General features: G+C 40.1%; 1 protein-coding gene across 1 annotated transcript in view; it reads right to left on the reverse strand.

Moving 5' to 3' along the window:
- Nucleotides 1-4615: 4615 nt before the first annotated feature.
- LCOR (ligand dependent nuclear receptor corepressor) overlaps nt 4616-14949 on the reverse strand; it is a 48882-nt gene continuing 38548 nt past the window's right edge. The window contains exon 8 of the mRNA XM_060274684.1: nt 4616-14396. Within this exon, the coding sequence (XP_060130667.1) occupies nt 13427-14396 (970 nt within the window). The 3' untranslated portion in view covers nt 4616-13426. The remainder of the gene's footprint in view (nt 14397-14949) is intronic.

Below are 14949 nucleotides of genomic sequence, written 5' to 3' on the forward strand. Positions count from 1 at the left end.
GAGGGCTACCTGACCCAAGGCCACTTCTACTACATTAAAAGGTTAGTACTGTACAGGTTTATATAAGTCCCGATTTTACTACACTCTATGAACAGAAGATACCATTCACTCGCTTAGCACAGGTTCACACATCAATTCCACAGATTTAGCTTAAAAACTTCAGGTGAGGATGTCAACTAATCATTAGAAAATGGATGAGCATCTTTAAAACATCACATGATGCCCGTATCCTGTGCAAATAGAAGTTTTTAAGAGAAGATAAATATATGGATAACATAAATGAATTGCTGTTATGTGAGTAAAGCATTTGTTATTTATATAGATTTATATGCTAGCCTCATACTATTTGTTATAACCCAGCCTAGAACAATGGCAAACAAAGCAGATAAGAAATACAAATAAATAAAATTATACAGTAGCTAAGGGTATAATCTAGGGTTCTCAGTGCAAAACACAGTGGGCAACACAGCACTCTCAGGCACGTGACTTTACCCCGCAATCCCCCTGCCCTCTTAATGTTTTGGGGTGGTTTTTTTTTTAATTTAGTTTTTTAGCTTCTTGGAGAATGCTGACTGCGTTTTTTCTGTATTTTATTTTCTTGGGGTGTATAGTGTTATGTCTGTGTTTTTGAGAGGGGGGATTCTCAGCATCTCCAGGTTTTTCTTGTGTGAAACTGGTACTTTATAGTGGCTACATCAGTTTATTCGATTTCCAAATGTGCCCCTTGACAAATAAAAGTTGAGGGCTCCTACAAATGCCTAGAGTTGTCTCTCATGATTAAGGCTACCCACACTAGACAAAAGGCACCATCAGTGCAGTGGCGTAGCAAGGGGGTGCGGGGAGTGTGCCTCGCCCCGGGTGTCATCCAAAATGGAAGAAATGTGTATTTCTGGGTCACCATTCAGGACCAGTGAATCCTCCACACCTGCCCGCCTCCTGTCCCCCACAAACAGTACTTCTGCTTGTCAGGATTCAACCTCAATCTGTTAGCCGCCAACCATCCTCCAACCGCCTCCAGGCACTCACATAGGACCTTCACCGCCTTCACTGGTTCTGATTTGAAAGAGAGGTAGAGCTGGGTATCATCCGCATACTGTCCCTAGCCCGCCGGAGACCAGTGCGACCAAGGCAGTTTCAGTCCCATGATGAGGCCTGAATCCCGACTGGAAGGGATCCATCCCTTCTCTTGGCTTCTCCCTGCCTAGAGGAAGAAGGGGGCTGGGCTTTGTTGGTGCCAGCAGCAGCAGTGCTCGAGCAGCTGCCATTTTAAAGAGCCCCTCTCCGGAGCCCTTTTGCGCGCCACTCATCATCCCGCCCCCGCCAGCCCCTGCTGCTCGCAAGACACAGGTAAACAGCCACCGGGGCTCATGGTGCTCTTGCATCATTTTTTATTTTTTCAAAATTTAGTCCAGCCCCCCCACAAGGTCTGAGGGACAATGGACAGCCCCCCTGCTGAAAACGTTTGCTGACCCCTGCTATAGACCATCTCAGGTGCTGTAACTGATGGGTGGTGTGGCAGCCATAGAGGACCTTCTCTGCGGTGGCCCCTAAGTACTCCTCCCCCACAGAGGTGTGTCTGCCACCTCTTTACTCTGACTTTTGACACTTGAGGTGTATATCTTAAGATGGACCTTATTTTGTCATTTTAAGTTGTCTTAAACCGTTTTAAATGTTTAAACCCACCCTGGGAACTTAGATGAAGTGCAAGAATCCATCCATCCATGAGAGTACCAGTAGACAAGACTGAAGCAGAACCAAATAGAACAGAGTTCTGCTTTCTTTCACAGATTGAAACCAGTGCCAATAGGGGCTAATGAAATCCTTAATACTGGGACTATGCTAGAGTTGACTGAATTCTCTTAGAGAAAAATGCACCAATCAAATCTTGGCTCAGAAATCAGCACCATTTTTAGTGTTGCGTTGCTGAATATATTTGATGTTAAAGTTTATTTACACGCCTGAAACCTCACGATGCTATTTCAAAAGGATTGTTTGTGTGTGTGTGTGTGTGTGTGTGTGCGCGCGCATAAAAGGATTAAATACAGTTATAATAAAAGGGCTCAAGGGAAAAGTCACAGCAAGGTGCCTTAGCCAAAGGTAACAGCATGGCATGAAAATCATGCAGAGTCCTCCCCACTCAGTTGACAGTGTAGAGACCTGAAGGGCAGTGGGGAAGGCAAATCCAGCCTTGACTTACCACCTGTATTATGTTATGTTGAAAGAAGTATATAGTTTCTATACTGCTGTGCAATGAATGGGATGCAAATTATGCTCCTTGCAGCAGATGGAAAGGGGGGGGGGAGCAGAGAAGTTGTTTTTTGCTACCTGAAATAACAGCCACCTGAATCTTCCACTGCCTGTACAGTATTGCCCTTCCCCTACTTCTCACCCACAGCACAGGAAGCTTTGCTAGTGAAATGAGCTGTTGTCGGGGTCTTAAAATATTTCCAATTAGTTGAATCAAATATCTGGAGTCAGGCAAACACAGAGCTTAGCAATACAGTGAACAGAATGAAGTGCTGCCAGTTACAACTCTTGTTATGCAGAAAAAAGTAGCTATAAGCATTTTTAGCGAAGTCACATTATTTGGGCTCGTATACAAGCATTTCAGGCATAGGTAGTACTAGGCCTGCTGTCAGGCTGGTTGTTAATACTAACAAATCTTCAGCCTATGTGGCATATGAATCACAAACGAAAATGGCTACTCTGCCTGCTCTGCAGCCAGCAGCAGCAACTGCTCCCACGCATGACTCACTAATAACAGCACACATATTGGGAAGTGAAATCCCACTAAACTCAGTCAGATTTCCTTCCCAGTAAAGGTGTTTAGATTCAGGCTGCTACCATCAGCGTCTCCAGCTAATCCTATCGTGAGGGCTGCTGCATTGAAAGGATTGGAAGGTTGTCATTCAAAAGGCGAAAGATTTATACGACCTGGAGAGAAATTTATACGATCTGGATAAATTTTATACGATCTGGAGAGAAACCAGAGCGGTACCCATTTATCTACTTGCACTTTGACGTGCTTTCGAGCTGCTAGGTTGGCAGGAGCAGGGACAGAGCCATGGGAGCTCACCCCGTCGCGGGGATTTGAACAGCTGACCTTCTGACTGGCAAGCTGTAGCCTGTGGTTTAGACCACAGTGCCACCCATGTCCTATTGAATTCAACAGTGAGCCACCCTGAGCCCGGTTCTGACTGGGGAGGGCGGGGTATAAATAAAAATTTATGAAACATTTATTATTATTATTAACAAGGCTGACTCTCAGGGAGTACTCTTAGGTCTGCAGCCTTTGTTTCTCAGAGGAAGCGATTCCCCTCCTCTCACAATGGACTAGTCAATTAAAAGTCCACTTACGATGGCCCATAGAATTTAAAGAGAGTTGTTGAAAATGAAGCCTCTTTCTGTCCACATAGCCTTGCCCTTGGTTGTGTTTGTAGCTGATGCAAAGTGTGTGACAAAGGAGGATCCCAGAAACTTGCACATATATAATGACTTGAGAACTCAGCAAACTACACAGCTGAGGTAGTTAAGACTGCATATTAATAGGAATATGAGATTGGAAGGAAAGTGCTGTAAATGAATCATCCTGAGTGGATGGTGGAAAGGTTGTTTATAAAAAGTACAGGCATCACTAATATGGCCTTCTATCCAGCAGCAGCTGAAAACCATAGATCTACTTCTTTGACTGACTGGGGAGAGACGAGACTATGTAGAAAGGCCCTATAACACTGATTTCAAATCAGTGCCAAGTGGCAGCATTGTGCTACAGTACACGTAAGCCATATGAAAAAGGAATTGACTTTTTATCCAGGTATGTACTGTGTTGCTCAAGACGGTTGTCTTGCCCATATAAATTAAAGGCTGTTAGCAATTACGATTTTTGACAATAATATTTCACAGTGTCTGTGGTTACATTCAGATATTCATTTTTGAAAGAATGTAGCAAACAAAAGTTCACACATTATTTTCATATGGTGTTAATTTCTTCTGAACATGCTCCCATGTGGCAGGCCTGAGATTTATCATACCTCGGATACAATGAAAACATACTGTGTCTAGTAATAATACTTCACTACGCTGAAAGAGCACTTGGAAGAACCACAAGGAAGTGAAAGGTAAAAGACACCTTGTGATGACATTTCCTCATTTGGTACAATTTATTTTTAAATCTTGCATCCCAGTTCTCTATAGGAGCTTCAAAATAGTGAAGAATAAAAAAGATAAAACAAGTCAATTTAATCAATTCATGTAAAAAGGTAACTCAACTAGTAAAAGTGATACAATGACAGTTTAGATGAATCAAAACCACAATAACGGGCTATGTCATTGGATAGTGCTATGTTGCTAGATAAACCTACACATCAGCTAAACATTAAAAGGTGGTTGAAGGAGGGAACTGAAAATGTGGCTGAGAGGCAGTTACTGCATGACAAGGGTACATTTTTACATTCATGAGCATCTGCTCTGCTACTCAAATACAAAACACAGCTTTGTTTGTGTATTTATACAAATATATTGACCCACCCTGGTACTCCACTTAAAGAAAGCATCGCAAGGAAACAGAACCATAGATATTTTAAAAAGACACTTTAGAAACCAGTGCTTTGAACCATTCAAGTTTTCACAACAAAATTTATTAGAAGAATAGTGGTTCTGAAAAGTCTAGCATCCAGTGAAAACTACCATACACGTTACAGCTGGGAATGTGTTTTCAAAATGACATGGCCAAAGAATACAACAGGGCTGTTAAACCCTTACACATGCACAACGAGAGAATCAGCGCTTTTGACATACAATGCAAAAAAAAAAAAAAAGGTGGACCACGTGAATTAAAAATTTATAAGTACTTATCACATACATTAAGACACAGCTTATTTAGTCCAGTCAAAAAATCAGAACTGCATTAAAAATTAAATGTAGTGCAATCAAACCAAAACCTTAATTTGTGATCATAAGTGCTCTACTACATAAAATGTTGATCATAGCAAGGAACAAAAAAGTTCAAATCACACAGTACAAAAAAATCTGTAAATAAATACAAACTACAGTACAAGAGAAATATTAAATTATACAATTCCGTCAAACTGTAAACAGTATATTGAAATGAGGTCCATAGATTAAAAAGGGGGTTCCTGCTTTATTTTTCCATGACACTTGTACTTTTAGAGGTCTGTGAAAAATGCCATTTTTCCATACTCTACATAAATAGAACTTTCTAAGGTGTAAAGCATCAAATAATAAAGCAGAGGCATTGCTGACGCACAGCTACAGTGAAATTAATGCTGGTGCGAGCAGCAGGCTTTATTTTAATGTGTTACACACATGCACTGTTTAGTGCTCAGCAAACAGACCCACCACTACAGGCGTGAAATGCCAACACACTCACAATTAGTGCACGGCACAAGAGGTGACACGCCCGACATGGAGCATAAAGGTAGGCGCGATCATGTGCTCCCACAATCTATGTGCTGCTGCTGATTATTTGAAAGGTTTACACTCTTGCCATAAAACACCAACTTTGGCAGAAGGGTTACTAATAAACTCAAGCCCATCTGGCCCATTGGCTTCCATCACAGTGGCCAGTGCACAGAATTCCTAGAGACATTGCATAACTAGAATGTAGAGGTCAGACACCCAAGGGCCAGGGCTCAAGTTTAGAAGTACCTGGGATGAAGGAGAAACCACAGCCATACTGAGAAGCTGCCCCTGTTCCATTTACAGGGACAGCCAGGAATGTATTTGACATTAGCTGTGCTGGCTTGGTAGTGGCATTTTTAAATATATACGTTTAAGATTACATATATAATATATATGTATATAACATAATACACATACTATATATAGAAATTTCTTACAATACATAATTATCAGGAACCCCCATGCGATCTTGCTCAGTAGTAATAACTGAATATACAGAATGCCACTACGTGTCTGAGGCACTGCGTGCTGGAGAGTAATATGCAGCTTTAAAATCCGTTTGGCTGAGTTATACCTGGATACCTGAACTGAGTTTAAGTTGACATTCATCAAGGATGTGCTATTAGCACATCAAAAGAAAAGCAAAAACAAAATACAAGTCACTGCTAGGTTTAAGAATAGTGTACAAGTACCTGAATTGAGTGAGGGTAGTGTGTAAACTGTCCCTGAGGGTTTTCAAACAGTGTGTGTACAAGCTGGAATCCTAAGCACGTTAGTTTATAACTTACACTGCGGACTGATAAAATACCAACATTTGACAATTTAACAAGTGGAGGTTAGAAAGAGTTATGAGCAAACACTCAAAACATATTTATACATGTTTAAGCAGCAGTAAGCTGCTGTAAGCAAAAATCCCATGGATATAACCACCCAATGGGACTCCAAGAGGCTGCAGTCTGTAATCTGTTTTTCTGATGCTAGGGCATATGACAGCCGCCATCTACCCTCTCTCAACAAGTAAAGAAGTTTCACCTGCTAATGTAGAATGCACCTAGTTACAGACTAGCAATTCAAGATTAGATTTTTAATCAAAGACTTTCCTATTACATACTAAAATCCCTTAAGATTACTAATGCTGGTATGCTAATCTAGTTAGTTTTTTTAAATTTCCCCCTTCATTTAAGAAATATACCATTCGACAACTTAAACATTAAGATCCATTTTCAGTCCTCTGATGTAAAAAGCATGTCAGTGAATTTATATTAAAAATTTACATGGTAAAAAGGCTTGAATTTCAGCCAAAGATTCTAAATACTGCTCATTCCCTGAAGACAAAAGGGAGAGAGAATCCCTACCCATTTTCCTAGTGATATACTTTCAAACTGAGCACTACACAATGGTCTAAAACTATTCTTCATTTGGGAAACTTTACCTAGCCTCCCCCATTTAGATCCCAAACCTTAAAGCCCTGAAATGGTCTACTGAAATGTTTAATTAAAATATCATGCGTGTACACCCAGAAGCTGCCTGAACATTATAAAATTCCTGGACTGAAACTTTTACAGTACCTTAGACTCTGAAGACCAGATAAATTAAGACTCTAGTTGTAACAGTAAAAGTGCTGAAAGGTCCCTTTTCTGTCTTAAAAACAAAACAAAACAGGTCAGACAAGTGCTTTAATGGTCTATCTATCTTTCTATCAAGTCTGTAAAGGTCTGATGAGTGTAGCACCAAATGTGAGGTACATTAGAGGCTGAAGTGGTATGTCCACAATTTTAGAGTGGGAGAGGAAATAGTTAAGTCAGTTTTTTATAAACTAGCGACCAAAGAAGCAATGTATTTATTGTATAAACAGATGGAACATCTAATCTTCTAAGGATTTTTTTTTAAAAAAAAAACCTTTGTATTAATAAAAATGGATTGTGCAATCAGGTTAATAATCTGAGAATTTTATAATGAATGTTTTCAGGCCATTACCTACCTAGAGGTAATTTTGCAGGCTTGAAAATATTACTGACTTATACAAACTCTGTCAGAAAGATGCTGCAGTGGCTGACAACTTGAGTTTTTCTTTCCCTGGCATTTTGAGTGCATCTGTGGATGATTTTAGGTGCCTACATAGATTTGTCCACAAATTTGCAAAAAGTAACATTACAATACTTGTTACATCCAATTTAATTATATCTGCATAATTTTAGACTTTAACAAAAGCTTGCTCACTTGCAAAATTTCAATTTATGACTAGATATTCTATGGTGTATTTCCAAGGAGGTTGCCAAGTTCTACGTTTGAGAACTCCATAAGGCTAAAGGGCCAAAACATGCACATCTCCAAATCCTTCCCTCTCTTCCAAGCCCTAGATCACTTCCAGTCCCTGGTCAGTCTGCAGCTCCTTCCTTCTGCCTACCAACCCATGATGTCAGAGGCCCAAATATCTACCACTGCATTCTTCTTTGTCTCCTTTGGATCTAATGTGAAGCTGCAAGCTTTTGATGGAAGGAGTGAACAGAAAATCTCTATCTCTAATAAACCAAATTCTCCATCAGTGATTTTCTGTTCACAATCTTGAACTGCCCAGTAGTTGCATATGCTTCATAAACCAATTTGGCCAACCCTGGTATATATCATGACAATTTACCAAACTGTTCACTTACTACACAACTCGGAAATTTTGTTTGATGGAGCACAGATATAATGGCCACATTTGGGCATAATGTAAAACGATGGTTTCATATTATGCGAATGAGCCTTGCCTCCTGCTGGGCTCATGTATTTCCTCTCCTCATTCTTGCTGCACAGCAGGGAAGAATTTGAAAGCTTTGGTTTGGTTTAAGTTAAGTGGGGTGGGCCGCTTCATCCAAACTGGAGGTTGTTATCTAACACTAACTTTGGCTAACTTCACGAAGCCACCTGCTTAACTCGTGGTTTGAAAGTGGCTTATTTTTAAACTAACCAGTCTGTGTTGAACCACAAACCCTAGCTTGAATGAAATATACCTAAAACCAAAAGCAAATGTTTCCGAGCTCCTTCTGTGGAAAGAGTAGAGGGAAAGAGAGAGCATGTGAATTTAGGAGGAGACTAGACTTGTTAAAATGGTGCTAAATCACAGTGTTTTAAAATTCAATTATGAAAGCCATTAGACACCCATGTGTTATAAAAGCCAACTGCAGAATGTGTATTTGCAGACAGCAGGGAAGTTGATTTTTTAAATTACATTTCTGAAACTACAAGGGAGAAAAGCAAAAGATGCCTGATCCAAAAAAGAATGGACACCCTATAACTTCCTAGAAGCACCTCTTTTTTTGCCTGAAAACATATGGAAAAAATATTTTTATGTCAAGTTTATCTTTTCAAGACTGCCCAAGTCCTTCAAGCAGCCTTGGCTAATATGTGAACCATCCCACTGTGGGGCTGAAAGCTAGACTTTTAAAGGTTTCTGTTTTAGAGTTCTAGCAAAGTGCTTTTGGATAAGAAAGGGGAATGCTAGGAATGCTTCCCCAACCCACTCAGGTGCCATGCCTTTATCCTCTTTATCACCTCTGAGACACTCAGAGACTTTAGGAAGATTTAATCCTAAATTTATTATACACGGAGGGTGGAATCTGCTTTTCCCTGTCAACACCACAATGAAATTTGACCCCCCTTTCCTTTTTTGGCTTGCTAAGGAGCTTACCATGAGACATCAATAGCATGATGTCAATGGGATCACAAATACAGCCAATGTGTGGAGGTTTTCATGGGGGAATTTTTTTTAAAAGCATAAATAATTCCTGACAGTTTATGAGCAATCATGGTGTCATCTGAGGTCATAGTTCAAACTGCCCCATCATTTGTCAATAAGCTTTGGGGTAAGCCACAGGAAACAAAGCAGACCTGCACTGCTACCATGTTTATAAGGTACATCTCATTCTTAAAGGATAATTAAAAATTATTCCAGATTTGCATTAGAAAATATTTAAGAAAACATTCAGACTAGGCCTTTCCTTTGGAGGCAGAGCAGCGGGCAGTATGGAGCAGTACTAGGGCCATACAGAAGCAAGGACATATTCTTGGGGCATTTGGCTAATGCAAGAGGAGGATCTTAGTGCCCCTGGAGGAGTTATCTTTCAATTATTTTAATAAACTCAGGAGTTTGGAGGTTATATATATATATATATATCTATATATAAAGTAAGGGCAACAGTCCAAACCCTACAACTTCCATTCTTTAGAGGTGTAGTGAAAACAAAAAGGCCTGGGGCACAGAAAATGAGGTTCTAGAATGGCTGACAGAGGTAATAGTGTATCAGATCGCCAGGAAAGAGCTTTTATATTTTACAGATCCAAGTAAAAACTGATACATTTTCTACACACTGGGCTCGCTCCACAGAACTGCACAATAATTAACTCCACACTTGTACCCCTACAACACTAAGCCTTACTCATCTGTATAACCTGCTGTAGCAAAAGGTTACCAAGCAACATCTAAATTCCAGTACAATAGTGAACTTGATTTTAAACGTTACACAAACACATTCTAACATTAGTCTTCTAGGCTGGGAGTAGAGGGAGAACCTATCCTTCATGATACCTGGTCTGTATAAACAGAGGCTGCCACAAATACTGTTCACAGTTTCATTCTGTCATCCAGGTGTACATGACACCATCAACAGATACACAATATTTCCACCAAATTTTGGTTCTGGATCTAACACACATGTGATTAAAATGTCCAGTTCTTCCTCCCAAAGACTTCACCATTTCTGGAGCATTACACTTGGCTTTGTCCCCTTAAAATGTTCTCAAAAGTGACAGGGAAAACAAGGCCTAAGCCCTATGTCTTGCACAAATTACATGAGCATCCATTTACTGGAAAACAGGAGAAAACAAGGCTTCTCTTACAAAGACAGCAGCAAACCACATCTTTCCACATCAAACTATGGTCAGTTGAGGATTTTGGCCATGCAAACTTCTGTTCAGCAGAAAATTAAGCATGCTAATGGATAAATACTGGTTCCATTTTTTCCTAACAGGAAAGATGCTCCCAAATACTACTCAAAGCTGCACCAAAGGCATCTGTCAGAGCAGTCTTACTTCAGTCAATCACTTAGGATCTAGAGTGAGATACAGTCACAGGATGAGCCACCTGGGCAAAAACAGGTGAGATGAAGTCTTAAACAAAAGTTAAACATTAAAAAGGTGCACCTGAATATTACAGACTAAGTTTACAAAACCTACAATAAGGTAAAATATAGATATATTTTTATCTTTTGAATATTCAGCAGCTTTTTGTTTATTTTTGAGAGGCTTCTGAAATTTTAGAAAGGGACAACTAACTAATTTCAACCATGCTTCACAAAACAATAATGGCTATTTTATATTGCAATTACAAAAGTAATGCAATTAGTGCTTTAAAAATAACCTACTTTTTCCTTTTCTTAAGCAGAGACCTTTTGAGGAAATATGGTTGTTCCAAAGCTTCTGGGATTTTTTTTTACCTGAATAGGAAGTGATCACAGATATTAAGTGTTATATTTCAAAGCTTTGCAGATAGGAATCTTACAATCGTCAGGTCCCAGGACTTTAATCTGAGAAAATTAAGTGTTTGGTTGTTTAATTTATTTTCTAACCAAAGCAATAAGAATACGCAACTATCACTATCTATTTACAGTTCTCAACCTATGGTCTGAAATGACGTACAAGTAGTTCTCTTTCTAAACTGCAGCATTAAAGGGTAGGCACACCATTTTTCTGCTGCACGATTGTCATCCACTTAATGATACACATAGAAAATATTTAGGTAAGTAAAATGAGCACAGCACATACACCATGACAAGGTTTTACGGAACTCAACTCATACATCACTTAAATAAAAACAGCCACAAAAGGTTAAACCTCTGACAGCAAAACTCTATGCAAGTGTCACACTTCTAGCTTGCAGCAAATCTTCTCCCACACTTTCAATAGCAGATGAAACCACAAATTTAAAACAGTGCATTTTTATTGCAATTTCCAGAAAAGCTGGAGTATATTGCAGAGTTTCTACACCACTATGGAGCTTCAAACAGGTTTCTGTACTGAGATGACACCTAGATAGCTAAAGGAACTCTGCTTTTGAGTATGGAAATACATTAAGCTACCAAAACAAAAAGAAAAGTCTAAGAACAGTAGTACAAAGCATATCTGGGCCAAAAGCCCAGTCTCTCTCAAGAATGAGAAGTGCATATTTAACACGACAGCAATGGTGTGCCTAACCTTTGAATACAGTGGGTTACTGGGAAGCAATCAACCAATCAAGAAGGCCAACTCAATTAATTGCCCTCAAATTCAAGCAGCAGCCCTGGGGCTATCTAGGCCTTCTTCCTATGAATCTTAGCATCCACTTTCAGTCATTAACACAGGATAACTAATTAAGAACAGTGCTCAAATGATGTCTCACATACAAATTCCATTGCCTCTTTTGGTTGTGCAAAGCAGTAGAGTGGAGTCTTACCAATCTTTTGCACAGCTAAGATTAAATTGTTTCTCTACCCAAAGAACCAGTAAGTCTGATTCAGTGAAGCTGCAAGTCCAGAAAGCTTTATTTAAAGCTTAACATGTAAGAATGTTTAGATGCCTCTGCAACTAACAAGACTGAACTGTGGATTTAGGAGTGCTTGTGGTGATCTGCCTATGTGAGTGTGTGCTAGTCCCCTATTAAAATCAATAGTGGATGAAATAAAAACAGAAATTCAGGATATGCAAGAACATTTCCTGCTACTGGCAACTGTAGTATTTAAAAAGGAAACACCCATTGGGTGTTCAAACCTGACAAGTATAACAACTAGATAAGATGCTCAGCCTAAATCAGACCAGAGTGATCTGATAATGGGTTTTATTAAAATTTGTAAAAATTACTTCCCTGAACATTAATATAGATCCTTCATTTACATGACTATTTAGGCAGACTATTGAGGTTGTATGTTTAGAGATCAGTTGGTTTGATGAGGATTTTTGTTTGTTTTTTGCCCAAGATAACAGTAAGCGACTATATGTATTCCTGACTCCCAGAAGAGAGTTCTTTAAACAAGATGTTGGAAACGCACAGTTTAGCAAACTCAGAATCCAGTCTGTTAAAAAGCACGTAGGTCACAAAAAAGCCATTATTTTGTTAAAGTGAGGAATACCCTAGTATATCATTCAATGTACCCTGATGCTCCTGAATGGAGTGTTGAGATAAGGCTACATCCTCAAGCAGGCAAGCTGAACTCTCTTGCCTTTGCAAAAGAGCAAACACAATTACAGTGAAGGTAGTGTTCCAAAGGAATGAACCAAAGCATTCTGAAGGTAGTGTATGTAAAGTTCCCCCCATCCCACTCCCACCCGCCCCGCCGGGTGAGCACTAAGCAGATTGCAAATAGTAAAGGAGGAGTTGAATTTAAAACAAAATGGCTCCAATTAGACCCAACTGACTAGGAATCCAATCACCAATCACTGAATTCAAAATGACTAGCCATACTTAAAAAGGTTAAACTCTCTTTCAAGCCAACTGGATCGAAGAATAAAAAACTGTGAAAGCCTAATTATAAGCAATTATCCAGTTTTTGTTTTACAAGTCTGGTACTAGAGCTCAAGAAAGTGATTTTTTTTAAAGGCCATATGAAGAAAGCAAACCCAATAAAATAACTGAAAGTCCATGCAGGCTCAAGAGGCAAACAGTCCACTTCCATGTCTGCATTCTTTGTGAGGTAACTCAATTCTCTATAGAATATTAGAGAAACATGCAAAAGGCCAAAAAAAAAACCCCAACAACAAAACAAAACAAAAACACAAAAGAGGGCTCTAAGCCATTCCGGGCCAGAAAATTTACAAATATGCAACATTCAGAGCACCCTTTCCCCCCTGTGTCCATACAAGTCTTTGCTGAACTGCAAAAGAGCATGTCCTGCACCCAGTGACTGAAGAGGAGTTGGGTACATACAGCAGGAGTTGAACAATGCCATAGTGCTCACCCAGTTTGTAATGTAATTGGCACTCTACAACATCCCTAATCATCCTTTGACTCATTCGCACTCTGTGCTGCCTCTCCCTGGGGATCTATCTCAAGCTTTACAGAGACATCCTGTCCCTCCGACCGCATTAATTTCATTTTTTTCTTTGGAGGGTTTTTCAAAGTGCCCAGCCTCTCTTTCACTTTATATTCCAGGGTGCTATGGGGAATCCCATAAATACTCTGAGCTTTGGAGACACTCATTTTCCCACTCATCACCACAGAGATCGCTTCTTCCAATATCTCACTGTTGTACTGTCTGTATCTGCCTCTTTTCTTCCGAGGTTGCTTAGAGCCAGGATCTCCCTCTTGATCAGAGGTGGGATATGGCTGTCCAGAGGTAGATTGCTCAGCATCTGAGCCCCAGGAGTCTGGTCCGGGATCCAGCAAGCTCCTTCTGTTTTGTTTCGGAAGGATAGCCCTTAACTTTTTACTAAGCGCGCTCTCCGTTTGTGAACCCATCACCAAAGAGCTATAGCTATACTGGTCGCCAGAACGGGACTCCCATGAAAGGTCCATGCCTCGAACTTGTGGTATCTTTAAATCCACAGGAGTTGAATGGCTCATGTCCTTTTTCCCATCTTGTTTAGTTTGAAGTGCCATTTTTTGAAAGGCTGAATTTTCTGTAAGAAAAGGAAGGTCACTGATGTTGCTGAGTGCACCATTTCCCCTGAATTTCATTCGGGTGAAGTTGAATTCGTAGTGTGGTTTTGCCCAAGAAGCCTCCCTGGATAGTATCATGTGCTGTCCGTGATTCTGCAGCCCAGACGGCCCATGGCTGGCAGCTGTAGCATGCTGGTTTCTGCTCAGCAGTTCTTCGCTTATCTGCAGTGATCGAGCCAATGGAACTTTGAGAGATGTGGAGTGGCCAGACCCTTCCCTCGTTCCATCCTGCCAACTTCTCGGGGGCACCCCATCACCACTCCGAAGTCCCTCTGCATGGTGCTGGCTGGGTCTCCCAGGTCGCCTAATTGGATGGAAGGAAACTGATGTGAGCAGGACTTGCACAGGTAGGGAGGAATGGGTGAGGGGGCCACTCCTTTATTAGAAGACCTTGCTTGGGTAACATCACTTTTGTGGGTTTTTATTTTTATTTTTTTAAGTCTCAGCAGTCAGTTTTTTTTTAAAAAAATGTTCAAAAATAAAGAGAAGCTTTTTGGGCAAAGAAAAACGAAACCTGTCAGCTGGTCTTTGGCTGGGTTCACAAAATCTTGGAGCAGAAAAGGCTTCGCGCAAGTGTCTGAAAATAGCATCTTAATTATAGATTAGAAAGGAATAATCATTTGCTAGAGTCTATTCACGACTGTATTACTAGTGTGACGTTACCACTAAACAAGTACAGTAATAAAAGAGTAAGCCAAGTGACAAAATGCAGCAAATTCAACACACACACTCTCACACACCTGCCACCTGCACTTTTTATAAAATGCTGAAAGCTCTGGAGGGCATGGATTAACACTATATATGCTAAAGTTGCTGCTCAGCATCAAGAGCGCTCAGCAGAACTCAAAGGTGTTTGC

Source organism: Zootoca vivipara, chromosome 5, assembly GCF_963506605.1.
Source record: "Zootoca vivipara chromosome 5, rZooViv1.1, whole genome shotgun sequence".
Taxonomy (NCBI): Eukaryota; Metazoa; Chordata; class Lepidosauria; order Squamata; family Lacertidae; genus Zootoca; species Zootoca vivipara.